Source organism: Lynx rufus, unplaced genomic scaffold (genome assembly GCF_022079265.1).
Source record: "Lynx rufus isolate CCGP_SWC_20201006 ecotype Redwood Valley unplaced genomic scaffold, mLynRuf1.p SCAF_5, whole genome shotgun sequence".
NCBI classification, from domain to species: Eukaryota; Metazoa; Chordata; class Mammalia; order Carnivora; family Felidae; genus Lynx; species Lynx rufus.
Window position 1 is genome coordinate 34,582,569 of NW_025814867.1, and position 11,418 is coordinate 34,593,986.

An 11,418-nucleotide genomic window follows, 5' to 3' on the forward strand; every position below is an offset into this window, starting at 1 on the left:
AAATTGGGTCATGTGTGATTGCTTGAGGATGAGAACTATGATTTTCGAGTGGCAAATTAGCTAATCTCCATATGCTTAGCTCTGAGGTCTGGATCTTAGAGAGCCAGGATGAAGCACATGCAAACTTCCAATATGGAGAGAAAATGAATTCCCATTCAAAATGTGTCCCCAAAACAAGATTTCTTTCCCCAGGAGGAAACCGATCTCATTAATGGTTGCCAAATAATTGGATATTTCATGTCCAAGGAAATGGAATTATTGAGCTAATTGATACAGAACTTAAAATAAGAAGGCTTAAATTCTTCTAGAGATAAAGAAGGAGATACCCATTAAGTAAGGAAAGTTTATATTGCATTGATTAAAAGTTGTGAAATAAGGGCAGATAGATATTTTTTAAGTAATTTTTAAATTTTATTTATCTGTTTTGAGAGAGACAGAGAGAGTGAATGCAGGGGAGGGGCAGAGAGATATATACAGGGAGAATCCCAAGCAGACTCTGCAGGGTCAGTACAGAGCTCAACATGGGCTCGAACTCATGAAAGCCTGAGATCATGACCTGAGCCAAAACCAAGAGTCAGATGCTTAACTGACTGAGTCACCCAGGCACCCCCCTTTTTAAAATAAATTTTTAAGTTTACTTATTCATTTTGAGAGAAACAGAGAGACTGCAAGCAGTGGAGGGACAGAGAGAAAGAGAGAAACTATTTTTTTGAAAAACAAATAACTAGAAGTCTTGAAAAGGAAAAATGCAGTATTTGAGATGTACAGTGTCTTATAAAGAACATAAACATAATTTTGAAAATAGAAAAGGAAAGAATCAGTGAATTAAAAGAAAGTGGATTATTATAAAGGATACAAAAACATAATATAGATACTAAGAGACAGGAGGGTAAAGGGATTGATTAAACAGTATCACCATTTTTTATTATAAGTTCCAGATATTGGAGAGGGATTCAATGGTCCAAAAGATACTCATTCTTTTTTGAGATTTTAAATATTTTTTAAGTTTATTTATTTTTGATAGAGGGAGAGAGAAAGAGAGAGAGAACAAGCAAGGGAGCGGCAGAGAGATGGGGACAGAAGATCTGAATGGGGCTCTGTGCTGACAGCAGAAAGCCTGATGTGGGGCTTGAACCCAAGAGCTGTGAGATCATGACCTGAGCTGAAGTTGGTTGCTTAACCGGCTGAGCCATCCAGGCACTCTGAGATATTTTTTTTAAAGTGAAATCTCCAGATTTAAAAATCTCATTGAGTTGCAGTAGGCAAAATTTCTACCACTAAACACATCACGTTGAATCTGTAGAATATCAAAGTCAAGAAAAATACTAAAGGGAGTGCCTGGGGGGCTCAGTTGGTTAAAGGCCTGAATTCAGCTCAGGTCATGATCTCACGGTTTGTGAGTTCAAGCCCCACATTGGGCTCTCTGCTGTCAGCAAAGAGTCCACTTCGGATCCTCTGTCTCCCTCTCCTTCTGCCCCTCACCCACTCTCTCTCTCTCTTTCAAAAATAAACATTAAAAAATTTAAAAAATAGTCTCATTATTTCTTTCCCTCTCTTTCTTTATTCCCCTTTCCATATGTTCATGTGTTTTGTTTCTTAAATTCCACATGAGTGAAATCATATGGAATTTGTCTTTCTCTGATTGACCTATTTCATTTAGCATAATATACTCTAGTTCCATCCATGTCATTGCAAATGACAAGATTTTATTATTTTTGATGGCTGAGTAATATTCCATTGTGCATATATACCACATCCTCTTTACTTTTTATTTTGTTTAATTTTTTAAAATGTTTATTTTTGAGAGAGAGAGAGGGAGTGCGAGCAGGGGAGGGGCAGAGAGATGGAGACACAGAATCTGCAGCAGGCTCCTGGCTCTGAGCTGTCAGCACAGAGCCCTAGAAGGGGCTTGAACCCACGAACTGTGAAACCACTACCTGAGCCAGTTAGGCACTTAACCGACTGAGCCACCCAGGTGCCCCTGAGCAGTATCTTTGAAGTAATGAGAGGCTATAGGCATTATTTTAGAATTTGAACCCTCGCTAGAATGTTACACAAGTGAGAAGGTGTAACTGAAATAATTACAGACATACAAAACTAAGATTTACACATAGGCCACAGCTGAAAGAATTTTAAAGAACATACGTTGGCAAGAAGAAAAACGAGGACAGATGAATGAGTGGAACGTGAGAATAGAAGGTGAGCAAAGATACTGGCAAAGCACATTGGCAAATCTGAATAATAATTATTAATGTTCAACAGAAAAAAAGGAGTATCTTGTTGACGTTAACTTTATCATGAATAGTTTATTTATTTAAAAATATGAGGCAAACCTGGCAAAATAATGACATTTTAAAATGAGGAGTTGTGTGTATATGGTCGTTTGTAAGAACAGAACAAAACTAAAAACAAAGAAGAAGGAACCCTGGGTAGAATTCAAATTGTCTAAAATAATGTGGAATAGCAGAAAGGCAAAGATAAGACACTGTTACACCACCAGTGACAGAAAAATGATAAGAAATCACCACACCAATAGATTAAAAAAGAAAGTACAGAAGTCATCTACACATACAGAAGAGTTTGTGTTAAAATTTAATATTTAAAAAACTCTTAATGTGACCCAGCAGTTACTGCTTTTCCCCTTCCCACCTTTTCTTCTCAAGGCCTCAGGAGGGCATCCAATTTTTAAAATCCCTGAAGCCCTAAGCTTGGTCTCATTTCGTCTGTGGCAGGTTTCTGTAGCTACTCTGTGACCCAAAGGTTCCATGCAGCTATTTTATGTATATACACAATTAAATGCCAACATTTACAATAATTTGAGAAAGCCTTTGTAGTCTGTCAAAACAGACAAGACAAAAATCCCAAGACTGTTCATGACTAGAAAGACTGAAAACTAACGTCTTCAACAGGATAAGGGTTATCTACCAACTATTCTCAGGGGAAAAAAAAATCATGCTTTATGGTAAAATTTAGAAGCACTTGCATCAATACAAGGGGCAAGATAGGGATTCCCCCCGTCAACGACACTATTCAACCTGGACTTGGAGTAACATCCAATAAAAAAATTAAGGAAAAATAACATGTAAGAGACTTGTCAAAAAAAGAGATAATATTCTCATTGTTTTGGAGATATTATTGTCTTTATTAGTTAAGTAAAACATCTATAGATAGGCCATTAAAGTAATGAAATCATTTTTCTGGATACCAGATCAACATAACAAATTATTTCTATATGCCAGGAATAACGTACAAAATATATTCAGGATCTTAGAACTATCAACACAAAGTTTATAGTCCTTAAACTTTTCCAGCACAGGAGAATTATATGAAAAATATATAGGAAGAATGGAAAAGAGTTGGTTCCTTTGGGGAACCCCCCCCAACCTAGCAATAGAGTTAAACCATTTGATAGCCTTCTCATTAAAAAAAGGAGGGCACATATCATCGCTCCTCATTCTGTGTGTTTGTAGCCAACAAACATTTGTCCACATACACCTATTTGTTAGATTCTCCATAAGCGTCTACAGCCACTGAGAAGTCAAAATGGCAAAGTTGTCATAAACTAGCATGCACACTAGGGCCAAAATACATTAGGCAAAAACCAAAACAAAACAAAAGTAATTACTCTAATTTGGAAAGAAGAGGTGCTGTGGTAGAGTGCTGTGGAAAGGACGGGTTTTTAGAAAAAGTGCTGAAGTTGAGGTTTGAAGCAAAACTAGGGAGAATGCAACTACTTAAGGGCAACCTTTATAGAGAAAACAACCTAAGCAGCATGTCAGCTGTCTAAAAGTACACTGTACGTAAAACAGCATTTCTTTGCTTCTGTGACTTCCTTCCAGATGTTTTGTTCCACCACCATTGATCCACAATTTTGCAATGCAGCTTCCATCAAAAGAGCATCTGTCCACTATTCATGCTTGGTGATTCTTGCAGGTTGTGCAGAGTACACAGAGCGCTCTTAAAAGACTCTTTTAAGGTCTCTACCAGGTGGCTAGGGGTTGTGGGTTCAGTTCATTCCTGGAACAGGCGTCTCCGGGCCTTGCGAGAAGGACCCGGAGGGCGCTGGGGGCGCGCGTGGGGACCTGGGCTCGGAGAGGGAGGTAGAGGTTGGAGTGGCGAGTTGGGGAAGGGCTCCAGAAGGTGGACGTCCAGGTTGAAATAGCGGAAAGAAGAGCGTCTCTCTGGACTAGGAGTGGGGGCCCAAGACCGGGGCTCTGGTACCTGGCCCACAGGGTAGGGGTTGGTCACGCTTCCCGCGCAGGGGCGGAGCCCAGCAACGGAGCCGGCTGCAGGGTCTATACGAGGCGACAGGAACGCGGGGTCCGCGTCTTCCTCATAGGCCTCTTCTTGGGGGGCCATCTGTGGGACAGATGCGCGGAAGAATCCTTGCTCGACGGCGACGTCGTGCCCGGGCGCGCCCAGGAAAGCTTCGGGTTCCAGGCCGAAAAGCGAGTGGCCCTGCTCTCCTGAGCGCAGGAGGGCCTCGGGGACCAGCAGCAGGGTGAGCTCTCCGACAGACACTTGCAGGACTGACGTGGGCTCGGGCTCCAGCACCAGGTCGACGTCGTCCAGGGGCACTTGCAGGGCACAGCCCTCGGCCAGAACCACCACGGAGGTGAGGGCGCAGGCGGCCGGGGGCCCCTCCAGGCCTTCCAGGCTTGCAAGCTCCTCGGTTCGGCTGCGCTTGGCGGGGCCGGGTCCTCCGGACGGCGGCCCGGGACAGGCCGCAGGGTAGGCGCTGGGGCTGCGGGGCCGGCTGCCCATGACCTGGACGGCGCTGCGGGTGGCGCTGCCGGGGCCTGGCGGAGGGCGTGAGGGGCTGGGTCCTGCACGCAGTGACAGGTCTCGACGACAGGTGAGGCGGCGGGGCGCGGTACGGCGCGACGCAGAGTGAGTGCCCGGGAGTTCTGGGGGCGCCTCCCGGGAGACCCTCTGTCCAGGTTCTGGTGGCGCAGCACGCGGCGCAGGGCTTGGCCTCAGGCGGTGGAATCCCAGGCTCCTCACACGGACGGATTTGCGCCAATGATATTGCAAGTAACGCCGGCGGAACCAAAGTCGCAAAATGTCACGCTAAGCCCCGCCCCCACGGAGGCTTCGCCCCTTAGAATTCGCGGTATCTGTGCAGCCCGGTAGCCGAAGCTTTGCGTAAAGAGGTACTTTTATAGGCCGCTAGGAGGCAGAACAATGATGCCACTCTAGGGGCTGGCTTCCAGTGTCAAGATCTTGACCTTCCTTGAGTGGATCTCAAATGAGGACGACCTTAATTGGAAAACTGATTAAGTTTCAAGTCCCACCAGTGTGACGCTGCACCAGGACAGCGAGATGTAAGGCCCTCCTCCTCTGAAGCCCCGCCCCGGAAGTGAATATCGCTTTTCCTTCGGTTGAATAGTGGGAAGAGTTTTTGGACTATATCCTTACGTCTGTGCGGAAGTTGTAAACCACTGTCGGAATCTTTCACTGGTGTTGAAAGGCGACATAAGATTAGAATTGAGTGTGTAAGCAGGTGCGCATGATCAATTTACTACTATACTATATACATACCATTTCATACTAATTTATTACACTGCTGTCGTCAGAAGTAAGAGTTTATCTAGTTTGACCAGAAATACAGTCACAAAATGTTTGTTTTTAGTCCAATTTACAATGATGAAAATGTTGTGCAGAATTTTACTCAGTTTGCTCGGAAGCCTGGAATTAGCAGAACTGGGTCTGACATGTTAAGGCCCACTTAAGATGATGCAGCGTCAGCGCCTTTGATCTGAGTGTCTGTTCAAAAGCGCATTTGCGTGGTGTATCGTGGGTGCAAAAAGGAAGGTGTGGCTCAACTCCTTATCTAGTATTAATAGGAAGAAACACCAAACACTGATTTTGGAATAGGTGATACTCCTAATGGGGTTATAGAGGACAACGAAACATTTCCTTCCACCCCTGTTCCTTAACCCCGCAATTGCTCATCTTATTCCTTTTTACAAAATAGCATATTTATATTTTCATTTTTATAGCTGCATAGCATTCCTTTGTATGAAATTACACTTAAGTCAGACCTCTCTTAATAGACGTGTAAGCTCTTGGTCTGTGACTTGGTGGCATTTCCATTCCCTGGCAAATTTATGGAAAATGCGGATGCTTTCCTCCATCCCAGAATCACTGAATCAGAATTCCTGGGGCGTGAAACCTAGGAATTCTCTGTAAGTACCTCCCCGCCCCCCAAATTGTTTTACCCTAAAGTTTTTTTTAATGTTTATTTTTCAGAGAAAGAGAGAGAGGGAGTGGCATCGAGAAAAGAGAGGGAATGGCATCGAGAGAAGAGAGGAGGACAGAGGATCCAAAGCCGGCTCCGCACTGATAGCAGTAAGCCCGTGTGTGGCTGGAACCCACCAACCCAGAGATCATGAGCTGAGCTGAAGCCCCACGCTCAACCGACTAGGCCACCCAGGAGCCCCTGTTTTCCAGTGTTTAAGATCGATCACTAAGTTTGTTTTCATTTAGCGGTTGAGAGGTTCAGGTACCCGGGTAGTTATACTTTCGATCAGGGCCCTGATTGTTGGTGACAAAATTATCAAGAGAACTCAGATTTCGTGGGCTGCGTCAGGGTGTTTCCTTGCTCAGCTGGCGGGCATCAGCTCTCACGGCTGCGTTTCCGGTGTTCCTGGCATTGCGGCTGGAAATTCCCATGAGTAGGTGAGACCTGGAGCGAGGCACTGGCTGCGTGAACTCGCAAGGGCTCCGCAGGGCTGCGGCGATGAGGGCGAGGGGAGGTGGGGAGAGGAGAGTGCCGGCTGCCGGGAAGCTGCAGTCTCCGTGGGGGTAAATGTGGACGCCGCTGGAACCTACGCCCAGGGTCCCAGGTGATGGGAGCAACCGCTGTGCTGCTGGTGTCCAGGCAGAAGGTGGTGGTGGTGGTGCGGGGGACTGGGGGTGGGGGATGAGGGAAGGAACTTGTAGGAACAACTGCTTTGGCCCTTGACATTTCCACGCTCGGAGTATAATGGGGGTTCCACTAAGGAGAGTGAAAAGTGGACGTGCCCTGGTGTAAGTGACAGATAGTCCTAAAGCTGTCCAGGACACGTGGTGGGGGTGGGGAGAGGGCTTGAGGCTCTTGGTCTGGCCAGTAGTGGGGCTCTGTGCAAGGTGGAATCGGGCCTTGACTGGTTGACTGGTACCACCGGTGTCTGCTGCTGGCCTGACCTCAGCAATTCCACTTTGGAGCTCAACATTGTCCTTAGTCCTGTGGATCCTCCCTGTGAGCTCCCCTTCCAAGGGAATATGGACCTGTCCCGAGACCGAAGCAGTTAGCAAGGTTCCTGGAGTAGATGTACCCGATTTCCTCTTCTGGTCATCCACTTTCTAATTGGGTGATGACGGACAAGTCATTTCACCTTCTCTCAGCCTCAGTTTCCTTACATGTAAAATGGGAGAATGCCATCCCCTGTGCAGGGCCTTTGTGAGGTAATGTACGTAGAATGTTGTTGGAACATGGTAAGTGCTTAGTAAGTAGTAGCTGTTTACTGTTTATTATGTTTAGAATCTGTCTCTCCCACTTGATAATGTCAGCGTTGTTCCCCAGAGTCTTGGCATATAGCAGGTGTTGAATGAATGGTAAAAAAAAAAAAAAAAATACCGTCATCTTTATCATCATGATCATCATCCTAAAAGAGGGTCTGATATGTTAGAAAGTACTTTTCCAGTTATTTTTATGACATAATATTTATAAGGTTCAGGAATGGCTCGCTAGGCACCAGATCAGATATCTTTCATCCCGCCTGACTTTCCTGCAGGAGTCCCAGAGACTTTCAGGGCCATTCATTGGGTTTCCTTGATGTCAATCAATACTGCTTAACCAATCAGCATGAAGTGCTTGATCCATTATGGAGGTGGAATTAGCAACTATAGCTTCAGGGTCTGCGCCGGAACAAGGTGGCCACCGACAGTTCCATTGGAAGAAGAAAGCGGAGGTAACTTGGGTACTGGAAGTTAGGCGCAATGAAGAGGACTCAAAGAGTTTCCTCCGCATTAGGCACCAGAGCACTGTGACTCCTTCATTGCTTCATTCGAGACTCTGAGGCCCAGGTCCTGCGCTCCGGTCCCTGACGGTGCTCTTGGCATTGGCTGTTCTGTTATCTCCTAGAATGAATAACTGGCTTTAAGAAAATTATGTTTCTATAAGTAATAATACCTGAATACATTTTCAAAAAAATATAAATAGTGTAGCTCTCCCTTCAACTCCCCACCAACCCCCAATTTAGGATTGATGTGGTAAGATCCTTTTCTTTCTACTTACAAACATAGGGGATTTGTTTTCTTCCTGGAATGGCCAAGTATTGTGGGTATTTTTCTGTAGTATTGTTAAGATAACAATTTTCTAGGGGCGCCTGGGTGGCGCAGTCGGTTAAGCGCCCGACTTCAGCCAGGTCACGATCTCGCGGTCCGTGAGTTCGAGCCCCGCGTCGGGCTCTGGGCTGATGGCTCAGAGCCTGGAGCCTGTTTCTGGTTCTGTGTCTCCCTCTCTCTCTGCCCCTCCCCCATTCATGCTCTGTCTCTCTCTGTCCCAAAAATAAATAAACGTTGAAAAAAAAATTAAAAAAAAAAAAGATAACAATTTTCTATTGTTATCTTCAAAGTACATGATCTCTTCTGTCTTTTATGAAGAGATCTTTTTCAACATGCAATACTGGTGTTTGCATCTTGTTTGAAAATTTTGCATAAGTACAAGAAAAGGTGACTTCAAATATCTCTTATACAGAAACTCCTTAGTCTTTGCCTCAAGAAGGATTACAGTGGCCCATTCACTTTCTGCTTATCTCCCAATAATTCTGGTATTTCCGGTATGTTATGCTGTACTATATGTCCTGAACACATTTCTGAGGGGTGAATGGCATTTTACAATTATGATGCTCTTACAGTGATTAGCTATGATCATGGTCTTTGTGATCATAAAATTATTAATACCTTACTATTTTAAGAATGCCTAAATTGACATAAAGTCGTTATTTGGGTATTTGGCCTTTTAAAGGCTGAGGCTGAAGCTAAATTACATTTTTTTTAACCAAATACTTAGGTTTCTCTGTTATAAGTGAGAGCCAATGATTTTTCTGTATGTGTGTATGTGTGTGTGTGTGTGTGTGTGTGTGTGTATAATCTTAAATTTTATTTTTTTACATTTTACGGTACAAATGGCCTTTATTGTTTGCAATGGGAAGTGGAAGAGGAGGGGACACGACAGCTCTAGGGACGGCTTCAAAGACTGACTCCATTGCCATCCTCCCAATGATTTCTGTATAGTAGCTTTGTATTCATATTTCTTATGGAATTGTCTTATTTTTCCAGTTTACAATCATATGGTCGGCAAATGGTCTTGTTTTCTTTTCCTTTGAAGTTTTATACATTTGATTTCTTTGTCTTTTCTAATTTTGTTGGCTAGTACTTCTAGTACAATGTTAAGTGTTAGTGGGAAAGTGGCATCTTTCTCTTGTTCTAGACTTTGGTGGGAATGCTGCTGGTGTTTGCCCCTTAAGCATGACACTGGCTGTTGCTCAGAAATAAATGTCATGTCAAGGAAGTATTAGTCTTTTTCTGTTTTGTTAATTTTTTAATGCTTTATTTTGAAATATTTCCAAATTTCTAGAAACATTGCAAAAATAATACAAAAAACTACCATTTATCCTTCATCAACTTTTTACATTTTGCCACATTTGCTGTATACTGTCTCTCAGAAAGACCACAGGAGATATGCACATATATATTAATATGTATATATTCCTTGAATCACTTGACAGTAGGTTGTATATATTGGGTCTCTTTACTTCATAATATTTCAGTGTATATTTCCTTTAAAATTTTTTTTCATATTTATTTATTTTTAACAGAGAGAGAGAGACAGAGCATGAGTGGGGGAGTGGCAGAGAGAGAGAGGGAGGCAACAGAATATGAAGCAGGCTCCAGGCTCCTAGCTGTCAGCACAGAGCCCAGTGTGGGGCTCAAACTCACGAACCATGAGATCATGACCTGAGCTGAAGTCAGACGCTTAACCGCTGAGCCACCCAGGAACCCCTCCTTTTTAAAAAACATATTTATTTTTATTTTTTAATTTACATCCAATTTAGTTAGCATATAGTGCAATAATGATTTCAGGAGTAGAATCCAGTGATTCATCCCCTACATATAACACCCAGTACTCATCCCAACAAGTTCCTTCCTCAGTGCCCCTTGCCCATTTAGCCATCCCCTCACCTACAATCCCTCCAGCAACCCTCAGTTTATTCCCTATATTTAAGAGTCTCTTATGTTTTGTCCCCCACCCTGTTTTTGTGTTATTTTTGCTTCCCTTTCCCTTATGTTCATCTGTTTTGTATCTTAAATTCCTCATACAAATGAAGTCGTATGGTATGTGTCTTTCTCTGACTCATTTCACTTAGCATAATACCCTCTAGTTCCATCCATGTTGTTGCAAATGGCGAGATTTCATTCTTTTTGATATCCAGGTAATACTCCATTGTATATACATACCACATCTTCTTTATCCATTCATCTGTCAATGGACACTTGGGCTCTTTCCATACTTCGGCTATTGTCTATAGTGCTTCTGTAAACATTGGGGTGCATGTGTCCCTTTGAAACAGCACACCTGTATCCTTTGGATAAGTACCTAGGAGTGCAATTGCTGGGTTGTATGGTAGTTCTATTTTTAATTTTTTGAGGAACCTCCATACTGTTTTCCCAAGTGGCTGTGCCAGTTTGCATTCCCTCCAGCAGTGCAAAAGTAATCCTCTTTCTCCGTATCCTCACCAACATCTGTTGTTGCCTGAATTGTTAATGTTAGCCATTTGACAGGTGTGAGGTGGTATCTCATTGTGGCTTTGATTTGTATTTCCCTGATGATGAGTGATGTTAAGCATCTTTTCACGTATCTGTTAGCCATCTGGATGTCTTCTTTGGAAAAGTGTCTATTCATATCTTTTGCCTATTTCTTCACTGGATTATTTTTTTTGAGTGTTGAGTTTGATAAGTTCTTTATAGATTTTTGGGTACTAGCCCTTTATCTGATATGTCATTTGCAAATATCTCCTCCCATTCTTTTGGTTGCCTTTTAGTTTTGCTGATTGTTTCCTTCACTGTGTGGAAGCTTTTATCTTGATGAGATCCCAATAGTTCATTTTTGCTTTTGTTTCCCTTGCCTCTAGAGATGTGTTGAGTAAGAAGTTGCTGCTCAGTGTCTATTTCCTAACAAGAATATTCTCTTACATGTCTTTACTACCATTATCAAATTAAGAAAAATTTAACATTGATGCCATATTTTAACAGTTCATTTTCCAATTTTGTCAATTGTGCTGATCATGTTTTTTGTAATATATTTCTATATCTACTTTTTTTTCTTTTTTTCTTTTTTTTTTGCCTACAGGAGGCATGTCAGGATCTATC

At 43.1% G+C, this 11,418-nt stretch overlaps 1 protein-coding gene across 1 annotated transcript; it reads right to left on the reverse strand.

Annotated features, from left to right (window-relative positions):
- Nucleotides 1–4,011: 4,011 nt before the first annotated feature.
- On the reverse strand, nt 4,012–4,764 carry LOC124525975 (proline-rich protein 23A-like). The gene has a single exon (XM_047098644.1). It carries the CDS (start codon nt 4,762–4,764, stop codon nt 4,012–4,014), a length of 753 nt encoding a protein of 250 aa, XP_046954600.1.
- Between the last annotated feature and the right edge of the window lie 6,654 nt (nt 4,765–11,418).

What these genes read in the sequence shown, in the direction of transcription:
- LOC124525975 (XM_047098644.1), bottom strand. Translation starts at nt 4,764, where the DNA reads ATGGGCAGCCGGCCCCGCAGCCCCAGCGCCTACCCTGCGGCCTGTCCC.